This window comes from Salmo trutta, chromosome 24, assembly GCF_901001165.1.
Source record: "Salmo trutta chromosome 24, fSalTru1.1, whole genome shotgun sequence".
In the NCBI taxonomy this organism is placed as follows: Eukaryota; Metazoa; Chordata; class Actinopteri; order Salmoniformes; family Salmonidae; genus Salmo; species Salmo trutta.
In genome coordinates, this window is record NC_042980.1 from 29,237,289 (window position 1) to 29,253,637 (window position 16,349).

The following is a 16,349-nucleotide window of genomic DNA, read 5'->3' on the forward strand; positions in this document are numbered from 1 at the left end:
ACCAACACTGAACAATTGAGGAGTGGAAAAACATTGTCTGGAACATGACAGCGAGTTCAGTTTACTTGATTGGCCTGCGCAGTCCCCAGACCTCAACCCAATAGAGCCTAATGGGATGAGATGGAACGGGGTTCCGACCCAGTACTAGATGGAAGTACTTAATAAACGGGCCGGTGAGTGTATATCTGTGTTGTGTGAGAACCTTTTTCAAATAAATGTGACTCATTTGGGACATGTCTGTTGTCTGCTTTCAGTTCCACTTTGGCTGCTTCTATCCCAGCGCATGTTGTGCAGATTCAGCTTGCTAACAGTGTGGTTAATTTGGGGCTTCCTGGTGTGTGTGTGTACATATGTGAGTGTTATATAACTTAGCACTAAAGAACCACGGCTTCATGGAATGTCAGGTGTCTTAATGTTTAAATTCCAGGTGCTAAACCGTCACGACTATTTACCAGGATTCTGTCATGTCCTTTCTCCAACATACCTGTATGACACCAGGGTTATGTCATGTCCTTTCTCCAACATACCTGTATGACACCAGGGTTATGTCATGTCCTTTCTCCAACATACCTGTATGACACCAGGGTTATGTCATGTCCTTTCTCCAACATACCTGTATGACACCAGGGTTATGTCATGTCCTTTCTCCAACTTACCTGTATGACACCAGGGTTATGTCATGTCCTTTCTCCAACATACCTGTATGACACCAGGGTTATGTCATGTCCTTTCTCCAACATACCTGTATGACACCAGGGTTACGTCTTGTTACTCAGCCTCTCAAACTTATGTCTCCCGAAACCATCCTCTTCAAGGCAGATGCCAGCTTATCGTCATTTGAATGGAATGCTGTTCACACATTTATCCAGTGTGGTGAGTTGTGGCGTTATACAATCGCTGTTTGTTCACTTGAAGTAATGGGCGGGAGCAAGGTGCTGTTCCTGCTCAATTGGAGTGATTTGTGGACCATGTAATCTATGCAGCTGTTAACTAAGGCCGACCCTGGTGAGAAGCAGAGAGGAAAAACTTAACCTACAGCTTGCAGTATACAGGCAGTGCTCTGTTGCTGTCTGTTTCATATGTTCTCTTTTCAGTGTACAGTAGGATGATGTGGCCCCAGACACTGAACTAAGGTTAGTTTTACATTTCCCCTCCATAATGGTTAAGGTTGAGACTAAGGTTAAACTGCTGCCTACTTCTGCTGACAGCCCTGGCACAGCAGTGTTGAAGCATGCTACAGAATGAGGACAGAGAGAGACTCTGCAATAAGTAATCAGCAGACACACAGGTCTGATTGTTACAACAGTAACCCACAGCAAAGGTCTTTCTGCTGAACACCATGAGGTCAATGCTCGGCCTGGCATTTCTCTGCCTCGGGGAGATGGAGAACGCGAACACTGCCTGGCCCTTTCCTACACAGATCCCTGTGTGCATTTCCTATCCTATATAAACAGGTTTTCCCTAACTCACCCCTGAAACACAGGACATAACATAACCATGGCAATATGTTTTTTGTATTTATTTTATTTCACCTTTATTTAACCAGGTAGGATAGTTGAGAACAAGTTCTCATTTGCAACTGCGACCTGGCCAAGATAAAGCATAGCAATTTGACACATACAACAACACAGAGTTACACATGGAATAAACAAAACATAGTCAATAATACAGTAGAACAAAAGAAAACAAAAAGTCTATATACAGTGAGTGCAAATATGTGTCAAAGCTCATCTAGCAGCCCGGCTATAACATGCCTCCAATCCTACAAGTTGAGATGCAGCCAGCTGAACTGAAGCATGCCAATAGCCTACGTGACTAGAAAAAAGGTGGAGGAGACTACCATTGGACTGCAGGGGAGAGAAAAAATGGCAATCAGGGACCAGGTGCTGGTTTGTTATTTACATAAACATATGGTATCCATACAACCAGTAGGCCAAGGAGGACCACCAGTTCATCCACAAGACCTCAACTTTTGTTCACTTGGCAGGTCAGCACTAAGGAAGAAGTTGATGTTAAATGGCCTATAGGTTAAGGTTAATGATTTAAACTACAGAAGTAAATGAAGACTAAAGTAAACATGAAGAGGCATGAACAAGTTCATTATTCCTTTAACATTTTTATTGAAAGTTGTGAAGTGAAACTGTCAAGTGTAATTGTGTTATGTATGTTTACAATACCTCATCTGGTTTGAGGAAACATGCACGGAACATGAGATACAACTTATACATAGAATGCAAAAAATCCATTTCAGTTTTTCTTTATGATATTCAGAGTAACGTGTTTGTTATGTTTAAGAGTTGATCATCCGAAAGTACTTTACTGTCAAAAAATGAAAACAAAAGAAATTTACTTCAAATAATTTCAAGTGAATGATGGTTTACAGTAGGCGTTAATGTTGCAGCCGAAGATATGGATACTGGATATTTGTCAGTTAAATAACCTCCACAGCTCTCTATTGTCCTGAATTACAGCATTAAAAAGACAGCACATATCTTCAGACCAGCCCATTACTAGGCCTAGATCACTCACCATTTGTACTTCACCTAAATAGCATCTTGTCTTCTCTCCTTGTCACTATATTACACAGTACTTACACTAAATATACAGAAATATACACAATGTAGAAAGCCCATCAACTCCTCTTTGAAAATGCAGCTTAGCCAAACATTTCAGCCCGTGCTCCTTTACATGAGAAGAGAAGCCGCCATGATAGGTTTAACAGGGCGCAAGGCTGAGGGGTTCAAATGAAAATAATAAAAGAATATCATAATCATCATCTCTTTTAATAAGCAAGTGTAGGCTACTATACTCCATTCAATCCCACAGTTTAAATGATGTCCATGGAAATGTTGTCGTGTTCTCCCTTCAGATCTCCTCCCCCTCCTCCGCTCCACTCCACAAATGCCAGATGGGGACCATCACACCATGATAATCCTCAGATTTTTCACGTTGTCACCATGAGAGGTGCTCCATTCTCTGTCTGTCTCTCTTTAGCGCGCAGGCAGAAGAGAACCGCTGTATTTATTTACATTATCAGGATTCAGCAAAGCATGGCCGTTACTCTCTCCCTCCATCATCGTTACCAGTGAAGTCGACATCACTTGAAATCCATTGACACAGGCACAGTAACTAAGTCATGTCCACTTTTTGTTGGTTTTGTTTTTCTTAGTCAGACAATCTTGGTTTTTTTCTCTCCTAAGTCCATGAATTTTTTGGCAATGTTCATTCTTCTATAACAGCCCCTTTCCCTCCTCTCCTAGGCAGATTGTCTTTGATAGTGTTTTTAATAGTCTTGAAACGATGACACCACCCATCGCCGCTCTCAAAGTTAAATATGTGCAAATTCTTGTCTTAACAGCGTAGCCCCGTGCAATGAAGGCCTGGTTGTTCTGCAGCGTTAGAACAGGAGTCTGTCTGAGGACTTTCAAGTCAGTCAGGTCCTGGTTGGTTGATAGACTTTCTCATCTACCCCTCTCCGGGGGTAGGAGGTGATGCTACGCAGAGGGTCCAGAGTTGTGTGATGGTTGGGTCGGGGGTAGGGTTGGTGCCTGGGCTGGAGGCTGTGTGGAGGTGGGAGGGGAGCCTGTCTGGGTCTGGGCCTGGAACTGAGCCATCTGCTCTGGGCTGGCCAGGGTCTTCAGAAGGCTGTTCTCCTGCTCAAGCTGGGAGTTCCTTTCAATCAGCTCCTTGATCTGCTCCTTCAGAACCTCCACTTCCTCCCTCACTGCGTACATCAGGTGGCTCTTCACCAGGTCCTAAAGGGACAGAGAGATGAACAAACACAACAGGGACTTTAATATCTAGTTTTTTTTAACATGACAATTAAATATATCATATGAAAGAAGACAAAGATAGTGTTTTGCATAGTCATTTCACCCCTACCTACAAATTACCTCAACTAGCCTGTACCCCCCACACATTGACTCAGTATCGGTATATATATAGCTATTTTATTGTGTTACTTTTTATTATTTTTTTACATTAGTTTATTTGGCAAATATTTAACTCTTCTTGAACTGCACTGTTGGTTAAGGGCTTGTAAGTAAGCGTTTCCCGGTAAGGTCTACACAGGTTGTATTCAGCGCATGTGACAAATCAAGTTTGATTTGAAATGACATACAAAACAATGTTAAGTTTGTGTGTTCTGTTTTTTAAATGACCATGCATATACATTATTCTCTTGATGGAATCATAATAATGTATGCATAGCATTACTACTGTTCTCTGTGGGAATTACTATTACTATGTAATACATGTTTATTATTGTAGCTAGCTTCTGTTTGTTTTAATATAAGAAGTGGGTCTGATATTAAACACATAACCTGTTTGAGCATATGGTTAAAATCAAGACAAAGATTCTGTAGATTCTGGGCCAAATATTCCCAGGGTCTAAAACTCCCCTTCCTCTACAGCCAGGGCCGAGGACGCAACGTCACCAAACAGACAAAATGGCCGGCCCACATACACGTTTTAGCCAATCAGAGCCTGAGATATTTATATCCTATATCCAGGCGTCAAATATTTTCTGTTTGCCTAGCAACAAAGGGAAGCACAGTATGGCGCGAGTGAGAGAACGTCCTTAGCGGGCAGGGATCCAGAGACAATAAAACATTAGAATACTGAGGAAATTAAAATAAAATCCTGCACGCACGCTCATCTCGTTTTCCTTGTGCAAACTCAAATAAATGGTAACTTCAGGTAGAAATCGAAACAGTGTTTTACAGAAGTGGATAGTACACATTACATAAATGTACATATGGCCCATGTGCTACCATGGTAATGTGGATGTGAAATTGCATGTAATTTTGATACGACTTTGCGTGATGACAAACCTGGCTAACGTCTAGGCCCCCATAAATACACTTTGGCAAACTAAATATTACATTGACGTCAAGGCGCATAATAACACAATATGCTGCCTCATTGTTGCCTGAGCATCAAGCTATTCTCGATCTATGTAACAGCGCCAAATTAAATAGGTTACAAAGTAACGTGCAAATCGAAAGTGATCCGAGATTTTTCAAATCCAGTAGCGTTTAGAAAGACAAGCAGCAAAAGGCTGTATGTTGCGTGACTTCCCAGTTCTCGCTCGTTATGTGGTTATGTAATCCATTCATTGCGCTAACTGAAGCAACCTTTTCATTTAACTGATCATTCTCCGAATGCATTCTTCGAAATAAGTTATATTCGCATGTGATTTGTGTAGTATAGTTGTAGATTGCATAAACTTACCATAGCCTGTTCAATTTTGTTGTCTATGGCCACCACACTGGCTCCTGACGAACTGCAAGAATGAAAAGAACAGAAGTCTTAATACACTGCATCGGTAAGAATGAATGAAAGCAAGTACTGTCGATGTTGCAGGTCTAACACCAGTCATTTCAATACAATGAAATACAGTATAAATATCCTTATACAGGTGACATCACTTCGACTGAAGACCATTCTAGAGCCAAGTGTTCAGGGTGTACTGAGTAGACCGCAGACCATATTCCTCTCAAATGCCACAAATAAGCCGTACATGTTCTATTACTGTCATCAATGTAAATCAACTAATGTTCTTTTACTGTCTTCAATGTAAATCAACTAAGGGGCTTAGCTACATCATTTCCTGGGCCAGCAATAAGCAAAGACATTCTAGTGATGCCCCATCACGACAAGTGCATTTTCTCTCACTGAGCCCAATCAAAATGGCAGCCTCAGCATTAACGTCATACAAAGGCATTTGGCTATACTTTTATTTTAATAATCAAGTTCTCTATAATACATAGACTCAGTGTTGTATGATCAGTGTATAAAGTAGAGCTTATTTTGGGAATACAGAGAGAATATTAGCTGCCAGCAATAGGCATCCTCCTTGCAGCACAATGTCATCGTAAAATATATTTACCTATTGTCGAGCCTTACAGGTGAACTATCCGTGCCCAGTAACGAAGATAAAAACGAGATAGAAAAATTCCTTAACTGGCAAACACCGAGATCCATCGCCACTGTTGTATAGTACGGACTATTCATGCTATATCACAGATATAAAACAAGCTTTAAGCAACGAAAACTCCTCTCTCGACGATTATCGTGTATCACAAATCACATTATCTAGTTCCGTGGTTCGGAAAGGCGTTAGCAGGCACTTTGTGTCTCTTCAGAAAAGCCTCGTATCCCGGGAAGCCTGAACATCTATCTATCGCTGCAGCACAAAGAATCTCCAAGGTCAGCTCATCTCCGCTCGGCTGAAAATCTGCAGCCCGGGGACATTTGCATAATGCATCTAAGAAAAACAGCGCTCCGATGCACCCGATTGGTGGCGGGATACTAATATTTGCATAATCTATGTAGGAAACGCCCCTACCTGCGGCTCAGCTGATTTTATTTTCATAAATTATTTAGAGGATGCACCCGCTGCCGAAACTGGGAAAAACCGGATGAGATGGTGAGGAACACTACAGTACTTCAAAGACACAAAGAAGGGACATGTTTACTTGTCGAGAATCAGGCTACCAAGAATTGTCCGAATACCAGGAATTATAGACGAGAAATGGACAATGAAAACTGATGTATTTGGTACATTTACAACTACCAAAATGACTAAACGCGATGAAAGTGTATATTATGAACAAAAACGAATCAATCATTCACACAATAGAAAATAACCTTTCAAGATCCAAAAACAACTGAACATATCTGAATTGTATACAAGTTCTGCACGTCAACATACCGCCCCCTGGCGGTTACTATGAGCACAGCGGTTACTATGAGCACAGCCCCACACAAGGATAACACTCCAGTCCACACAGGGTTTACTCAAACCATTTAAGAATACCCAATTACAACAAGTAAACAAATGCATTCAGAACTCCTCCAGCACGTTTTGTATATGTGCCAGGGACACAGGCCCCTCAAACCATAGATGAGTCAGAGACTAACCCAATTCACTTGAAATGCTCCTTGCACCATGCCTCTATTTTAGATAGAGAAACATTGTCATTTTATTAGTGCTCCAGAAATTAGAAGAACTGTTGTGTGTCAGTCTCCCCCAAAAACGAATTTTAGCCACAAAAGACCTATTGACTGTAAGCAAAACACTAAGGAGTGGGTAAGTGAATTGACAGGTAAGATTGATAATAACATGTACTTGTTTTGTTAATGTCCTCGTTAGAAAAATCAAATCAGAGACCGTAGACCAGTGTTAACCAAACCTCCTCGAGTACCCTCAGCCAGCATTTGATGTATTCCAGAACTAGCACAGCTGATTCAAATGGTCACCTAATCATCAAGCCTCTCATTAGTTAAATCAGCTGAGGAGAGGTTTGGGAAACACTGCTGTAGACTATCCATCCAGAGTCCTTGACTTGTCTACACTAAGTCAGACATTTACCTGCCCTGTGCCCTACACACCTTACGACAACCATTACTGGAGATATTGGGCTTTTCCTACTCATGCCACCATGGCAAAACAAGATAACATTACCACCCATTCTATCAAAGACAGCACAAACACACCATCAGACCCAGAGCACAGATTCAACTGATCACTTCCTCATATTTACAGACTCAGAAACTATACTATAGGCTAGTGCCTGGTGAGGTGGCTTCTCCCTGACCCAAAGCTACACCTCTGAAATAAGAGCTGTAAGAACCTTTAAATGTTTTGATTCTGAGGTAGGAGATATCCATCAACTTAATTAAGGGGTTCATTTTAAATAGCACTTTCTATTGTATGGGGCAAAGAAACACACCATATCCATTATCTGTGTGTAGCAAGCAACTGGGTGATGCCATGGCAGCCATTTTGCACCAGAGATAAGCTCATCACACATCAGCCATCACAGGCTGATATCTGTTCAGTGCTGCTGAAACATTGGCATCTGAACTATACCAAACTATAGCTTGAAATCAAAGAAATATACTTTCTCTTGTTATACAACTTCAGTACTTGGATGTACAGAATACCCATGGACACATGCCTTGCTTGTCACAGAAGACACCGTAAAGGCCTAAAGGTTGTCTTTTATGGTGATCCATCAACAGTAACTGTCAGTAAAATAGCCTCGAGTTAGACAAAAAAAAACAGCTTCTGTTCATTTGCGTAAAAGTTTTGGCTCCACATGCGCAGGCTTGCCTCAGGGAGCTAGAATCTGCGAATATGGACGTTCCAGGGTAGAGAGGATTGCAGATTCTCCCTATGAGGACTTCTGAACAACAAGTCCCTAAAGTAGGCCTAAAGCTATGAGAGCACAGTTTATTTCAAAAGACAGGACTTAGGGAGGGTTTCATTCTTGTTGAACTCCAGAACATTAACATAGAGATCCTAGTTTCTATATTAATTTTAATGCAAACCAAACCATAACACGACAAGGATGTGGATGAGTATCCTGGTTGGCCTACTATGTGCAGCAGACAAAGCCTTCACACATACAGGGGATTGAGTGTTGCTGTCTCAGTACTTCTGGGGGAAGAATGGAAGTGTGGAACACTCATCCAAGACATCATATACACACAGATCTCAAACACACCCTAAACACAACTCAAAAACAGACATTACCCCTACACGCAGCCATAACACTCTTCACACACTGATTTCATTCACACAACTCGACCCACCCCACATCTTACATTCCACACACAGACACATATGACAGAAATCTGACCCCCGCTGTGTACAGGCTGTGTGCTGAGCTGGGGTAATTTATGCATGTGCCCCCTTTAACATAACCTACCTGGGAGGAAAGGAGGGAGAGAGGATGGGTGGGATACCTGGGAGCAAAGGAAGAAAGGTGGGCACTGTTGAAGAATGTCTTAATCCTGCCAGCAGGGTGTAGAGATTAATACCAGAGAGTTAGAGACACACTAGAGCCTTACACACTAAGAAAAATAGAACACGAAGTAGGGGTGTGTGGTTTCATAGGAAAGACAAAAAGGCTCATGTGTTTGGGCATGCAGAGGTGGTCCAATATCACCACATGATATTAAGATCCCATACAAAAATACAAAAAAATGTAGTATTTTATTTAACTAGGCAGGTCAGTTAAGAACAAATTCTTATTTACAATGACGGCCTACCCCGGCCAAACCCTAACCCGGACGAAGCTGGGCCAATTGTGCGCCGCCCTATGGGACTCACAATCACAGGCGGTTGTGACACAGCCTGGAATCGAACCAGGGTCTGTAGTGACGGCTCTAGCACTGAGATGCAGTGCCATAGACCGCTGCGCCACTTGGGAGCGCATTAACGATAAACAGAAAATAGGCTACTACATAGTAATTAAGGCCACCCTTTCATCCAGTTATTCACAGATCTATCAGTCATAGGAAAGGCATCCATCTTTACACACAATTCACAGAAAGTTATCTAGTTCTGCAGAACTTGGGTTGGTGTTAGTCTGAGGTTCAAACATAGCCCAGTGCTCAGTACAGAGTCCATCCAATAGTAACAGTGAATATACATTGAGTGTACAAACATTAGGAACACCTTGCTAATATTGAGTTGCACACCCCTTTGCCCTCAGACTGGCCTCAATTTGTCAGGGCATGGACTCTACAAGGTGTCGAAAGCATTCCATAGGGAGGCTGGCCCATATTGAGTGCAATGCTTCCCACAGTTGTGTCAAGTTGGCTGGATGTCCTTTGGGTGGTGGACCATTCAATCAAATGCAGTAGATGTCAAAGTGGTATACAGAAACCCATCCTAAAATCCCCAACAGCAAGCAATGCAGATGTAGAAGCACAGTGGCTAGGAAAAACTCCCTAGAAAGGCAGGAACCTAGGAAGAAACCTAGAGAGTAGCTATGCTCTGACTGTGCCGGGTGGAGATTTATAACAGTACATGGCCATTAAGGACAGATTTTTCTAAGATGACCAGCAAGGGCAAATAATAATCACAGTTGTTGTAGAGGGTGCAACAGGTCAGTACATCAGGAGTAAATGTATCTTGGCTTTTCATAGCCGGGCATTCAGAGGTTGAAATGGCAGGTGCGGTAGAGAGTGTTGAAAACAGCATTCTTGATACACACAGGAAACTTTTGAAATGGAAAAACCCAGCAGCGTTGCAGTTCTTGACACTCAAACCAGTGCGCCTGGCACCTACTACCATACCTCGTTCAAAGGCACTTAAATATTTTGTCTTACCCAATCACCCTCTGAATGGCGCACATACACAATCCATGTCTCAATTGTCTAATCCTTATTTAACCAGTCTCCTCCCCTTCATCTACACTGATTGAAGTGGATTTAACAGGTGACAATAAGTGATCATAGGTTGACCAGGTGAAAGCTATGTCATGGAAAGAGAAGGTGTTCCTAAATGTTTCTACACTTCCTGTCCTCTTTGCCTGGAGGTGTCTTTAACCTATTAGACAGACCCAAGTATACACCTGGGAAGAGCACAACCTAACCTCAGTCTACCTAAACACACACAACACGGTAACACTGCGACCAAAGCTACTTAGCCCTGAGCTATACTGGGCTCCATTCATAAAGCACCCAGGGTCATACTGGGACAGGCTTTCAGGAAGCTGCGCTTAACCAATGTTCTGTTCTGTACCTTCTCAGTGTCACTGACCTGTACGTACGCAGCCAATGACAAGCAGCATATAGCTGAGGTCAGAGGTCACTATCTGGCATAATGGAAAGGTTGGAAGCACAGTATTTTCCAATCACAGAAGTGATTTATCAACCCCACCCTTAACCCAAACCCTAAATAAAAATGAATTCTAATAAAAAAATAAGTAGTTAATGTACATGGGCCATTCTGGCTCGGACCCAGGTATTTGAGCCCCAATTCTGACAATACTGCTTCTTTTGTCCATTCAATATGTGATTTACTGACAAGCAGTTTCTAGGATGATGGCATGGAGTATGGGCTCAATAGGTAGATGTAGAGGTTCCCTAAACACAGATCTAAGATAAGCTCCATGTAGTCTAATATTTTGACCACTATGTAGCAGGGCCTTTAGTGCCATATGGCTGCATATTGCATAGTTAGGTTGGAGACCTACTGAAGTCAGTGATTCTCTGATCCCAATCCCACACTAATATCAGGACAAACACTCACCTACATCATGCATGCACCAACCACATACTGACCAACGCCATGCAATCAGCATGCAACCTCCACACAACCATCACACAACTAAAATGACAAATTAAGTGACACACTTTAAAGTAGTATTACTACTACACTAGGCCTATAGGCATTACCTACACTGTGTTGTATGCCTCGAGTAAATCTGAGCTGAAATTCTTTTTGACTCTATTCCGTTAAAACAGAAAGAGCCTATGCGCATGTTGTAATCAAAATTCTAATCTTAATTGGCGCATTTCAAACTGCCCTTTTGTGATGTGCAGCCAGGAACTATGTATGTATGATGGCGAGTGGTAGGGTCGATAAACCAGTAGGCTTCTCCATCACCGTTTAACCATTTAAGGTCGATGCCCAAATATAATTTGCATAATAATAAACAAATCCCCATAAAAAATGGGTCAGTTTAAGCTAGAGATATGCTTTTTTGCATTGGCTGGGTCACAATCCACCGCTTCCACCTAAGTAATACTTCCGAATCTGCGGTGAAAGGTGACAGAGCTAGAACGGCGTTTGTCAGACCATGAAACATCCCGAAAATCTGTCTTCTCACAAAATCGTCTGTAGTGTCCGAGCGGTTTGGCTCTACAAACCCCAAAAGCGTCTTGGGACTTGTCTGAAATCGGTACAGCCGATCTGCCAACTTCTGTCTGTAGCGTCCGAACAGTTTTGGCTAGACACTAATAAGACCCCTCTGTGTAAAGGTAAAACTCTCACGAACATGCTTTGTTCTACGACGCCCACAGGTCTCACAAGACTCGCCTGAAGGTCCCCCAGTACCAGTCGAAAAAATTGAAGTATATATGGAAACTTCAAGGAGTCTTAAAATTCAAAATCAATTAGCAAAATTATTATTGGTATGACCTTCTTAAACCAATTCCATATAGCTAAGTAGTAACTAGTAGTCGACTGATTAATCGGAATGGCAGATTAATTAGGGCCAATTTCAAGGTTTCATAATAATCGGTAATCGGCATTTTTGGACGCCGATTACGACCGATTATATTGCAATCCACCAGGAGACTGCGTGGCAGGCTGACCACCTGTTACGCGAGTGCAGGCAGCAAGGAGCCATGGTAAAGTTGCTAGCTAGCATTAAACTTATTTAAAAAAAATCTATCTTAACATAATCACTAGTTAACTACACATGGTTGATGATATTACTAGTTTAACTAGCTTGTCCTGCATTGCATATAATCAATGCTGTGCCTGAAATTGTGTCACTTCTCTTGCGTTTTAGTGTAAGCAGTCAGGGTATATGCAGCAGTTTGGGGTCGCCTGGCTCGTTGCGAACTGTGTGAAGACCATTTCATCCTAACAAAGACCATCATTCATTTTCCATAATTTTCCATAATTATGACATAACATTGAAGGTTGTGCAATGTAACAGCAATATTTAGACTTAGGGTTGCCAACGACGGTTCCGTATTTCACTGGAAGAACAAACGTTTTGTTTTCTAAATGATAGTTTCCGGATTTGACCATATTAATGACCTAAGGCTCGTATTTCTGTGTTTATTATATTACAATTAAGTCTATAATTTGATATTTGATAGAGCAGTCTGAGCGGTGGTAGGCAGCAGCAGGCTCGTAAGCATTCATTCAAATCGCACTTTCCTCCGTTTGCCAGCAGCTTTTCGCAATGCTTGAACCACAGCGCTGTTTATGACTTCAAGCCTATCAACTCCTGAGATAAAGCTGGCAATGCAATAGTGCCTATAAGAACATCGAATAGTCAAAGGTCTATGAAATACAAATGGTAGAGAGAGAAATATATAGCATTCTACAGCGATATAGCAGTCTGCAGCGTGGGCAAAAAGTTGCTCCAGAACACCCCACCACGAAAAAATACGCTGCACCAACACCCCCTAAGTACTTTCCGCAGCTATGCTTGCTACTGTAGCTAGCTAGCTTATTTGCAATGATTTGATGCAGTCAAGACAGGCACTACCAGATGGTATGATAGACAAACTTGTTGATGCCATAGGTAATCTAACTAGCACGAGTCGGTTTGGCTACTTTCGCTATCTTCCTCCGTGCCACACACAGCCTCTCACACACACCGGCTCTTGCACCTCTTGCCCTTCCCCCACCCTTCTACTAAAACGAGTGCAGCGCACCAGCTCTCTCAAGTCGCGCGATCAAGTCTCCATTGACATTTGAAAATTACGTTATGGAAAAATAACATATTTAGACTATTCGGATGTCTGAAAAAACATATTCATATTCTGAAATCATTTCAAATGCCCATCTCTACACTTAACACCAATCGTCAGACCAATCATTAGGCTGACCAAGACAAAAGAAAGACAATGCAGCTTAGTGCATCCCTTCCTTGGCTTGTTTCCAGACTCCTGTACAGTAAGAGCAGACATACAGTCTATACCTCTTCAACTACAGTATTAAGACACTAACCCTGTTAGCAGGCATGGTAGGGGAGGACTAGGTCGGTATAGTCAACAGTAGACTAGCTCCAGTATGGGAGGACTAGGTCGGTATAGTCAACAGTAGACTAGCTCCAGTAAGGGGGGGACTAGGTCAGTATTGTCAACAGTAGACTAGCTCCAGTAAGGGGGGACTAGGTCAGTATTGTCAACAGTAGACTAGCTCCAGTAAGGGGGGACTAGGTCAGTATTGTCAACAGTAGACTATATCCAGTAAGGGGGGACTAGGTCAGTATTGTCAACAGTAGACTAGCTCCAGTATGGGAGGACTAGGTCGGTATAGTCAACAGTAGACTAGCTCCAGGAAGGGGGGACTAGGTCGGTATAGTCAACAGTAGACTAGATCCAGTAAGGGAGGACTAGGTCAGTATAGTCAACAGTAGACTAGCTCCAGTAAGGGGGGACTAGGTCAGTATAGTCAACAGTAGACTAGCTCCAGGAAGGGGGGGACTAGGTCAGTATAGTCAACAGTAGACTAGCTCCAGGAAGGGGGGGACTAGGTCAGTATAGTCAACAGTAGACTAGCTCCAGGAAGGGGGGACTAGGTCAGTATTGTCAACAGTAGACTAGCTCCAGGAAGGAGGGACTAGGTCAGTATAGTCAACAGTAGACTAGCTCCAGTAAGGGGGGGGACTAGGTCAGTATAATCAACAGTAGACTAGCTCCAGTAAGGGGGGACTAGGTCAGTATAGTCAACAGTAGACTAGCTCCAGGAAGGGGGGGACTAGGTCAGTATAGTCAACAGTAGACTAGCTCCAGGAAGGGGGGACTAGGTCAGTATTGTCAACAGTAGACTAGCTCCAGGAAGGGGGGACTAGGTCAGTATAGTCAACAGTAGACTAGCTCCAGGAAGGGGGGACTAGGTCAGTATAGTCAACAGTAGACTAGCTCCAGGAAAGGGGGACAAGGTCCAGTAAGGGTGGAATAGGTTGGTATTGTCAACAGTAGACTAGCTCCAGGAAAGGAGGACAAGGTCGATATTGTCTATCTCCAGTTTCAGTCTTAGTTTACCTCTTGAGGTGCTGCTCCAGTTCCCAGAACAGCAGCTTCATGGCCATCTCGTCCTGGCCTTGCACCCGGACCACCCGCTCTCTCATCGGGCTGTCTGTTCACTCTCCTCCAGTAGAATCAGAAATTCCTCTTTTCTAGTCCCTAGCACCCTTTCTTTTTATCTTCTCTGAGTCCCACCGGAGTGTGGAGAGCATTGGTAGAGATGAGGGGACAAGCCAGGGCTGCGTGTGTCAGTTGGTGTGTGTGTGTGTCAATCCTCTGCATGCATCTCCAAGGCAGGAGAACTAGCGACTGATTGAACAAAAACAAGTGTAGGGCAGACGTGACATCACAGCACTGCAAGGTCATGTGACCTAGTGTTACATAAAAGCATCAACACAGATTAGCTTCTGCCTTGATGAGCATCGCTTCTCCTCCTCTCCCTGGTGAGCCCTCTCCCTCCAGAATGGGGTACATTTGGAGCCCTCTGTGTTTAGGACGGACCCCTGACCCCCCCTCCCTTATCTAAGGCAGGGAGTCTGGCCCCTGTACTTGAGCCAGGTCTTTTCCCGTCACTTCTCATCAGTAGGGTGGGCTAACAGTGGGCTTAACACCTGCACGCACAGAACGAGTACAACACACACGACTGCAGACTGTCAGCCAGCAGCCTGGGTTAGGGGAACACCACAGGCAAGGACAAAGCAGGGGGGGCTTACCTGTTCAAATACACTGAGGGCTGAGTCAGAGGGGGGCTTTCTGTTGGTCACATGTCCAACTGTGGCAGTTTAGACTAAAGAACACTGACCTGACCCATGATGAGACATTAAATCATACACAACTGACCACATACTTCATGCTCTATCCAATAACTTATGTTGATTACGACACCTTTAGGGCTACAAGTGCTCTGATTGTTTGGTAAATTCAAGTGAATGGTTATGGAGGACTAGTGAGGCCCACAGATGGCGATTTGGTGGAAAATAATATGTTGTAGAACATCATACTGTATTTTTATTGTTAATTGTTCTCCTAATTATGCCTGGCCAAATTAACCCTAAGGGGATTGATCCAGTCATATTGTATTTGTTTGGGAAATTTGGGAAACAGCGGGTTAAAGATGCTGCCCCTGTCCTTTCAGTGTAATCCCTACCATATATAATAGCCTACTTATTACACAACTCCCAGTTTATAAATAGCAAGTCTTAACATTCACTGTCTGATGGTGATTCCATGTAGGTCTATTTTACAAATATCCCCCAGTTTATACTGTCATATCACCAATGGGACATCTAGGCTCTCATTTCCATAGCCCAAAAATGCAGACTATACCGGAAGTTTCAAGCCTGGATAGGACAACTATGGGTGGAGTAATTCACTGTGGCAAAATGATGAGTAGCCATTTTGGCATTACGTTGTGGCGTGAGAGAGGTAGAAAGGGAGAGGGTGAGAGGTGCCATTTGAACATTTGGGCTGACAGCAGCAGGTCAAACAACAGAGCCGAGTCCTGCTCTCTCCGGCTCTCACCAGGGGAGAATGGACCAGATACACCACCTCAGCATGTTGCTCTGTCTCAGAGAGCGACAGATAGGAATTGCCAGGGACCTCACGATACGGTATTATCACGATACTTAGGTGCCGATACGATATGTATTGCAATTCTCACGATTCTATATGTATTGAGATTCGATACTGCAATTCTATTGTGACTTGATGTTCGAAACATATTGCTCACTATATGTCTGCTGCAGAGACAAGAGAGCATGATAAAATTAGTTGATCATTCATGGAAATAAAAAGTGCTGAAAACATGTTGGCCCACTATTTAAAAAAAGATGGAG

At 43.0% G+C, this 16,349-nt stretch overlaps 1 protein-coding gene across 5 annotated transcripts in view; it reads right to left on the reverse strand.

Moving 5' to 3' along the window:
• Nucleotides 1-2,100: 2,100 nt before the first annotated feature.
• Nucleotides 2,101-16,349, reverse strand: part of tsc22d1 (TSC22 domain family, member 1) — a 64,238-nt gene continuing 49,989 nt past the window's right edge. For 3 of the 5 annotated variants that reach the window (XM_029711751.1, XM_029711753.1, XM_029711752.1), the window contains 2 exons: nt 5,233-5,284; nt 2,101-3,755 (listed from right to left, as the gene is read on the reverse strand). In XM_029711751.1, coding sequence (XP_029567611.1) covers nt 3,495-3,755; nt 5,233-5,284 — 313 coding nt within the window. In that variant the 3' untranslated portion in view covers nt 2,101-3,494. Of the gene's footprint in view, nt 3,756-5,232; nt 5,285-5,890; nt 7,075-14,532; nt 14,929-16,349 lie in introns of those variants that run through there. The other 2 variants (XM_029711758.1, XM_029711757.1) reach the window with 2 other exon arrangements.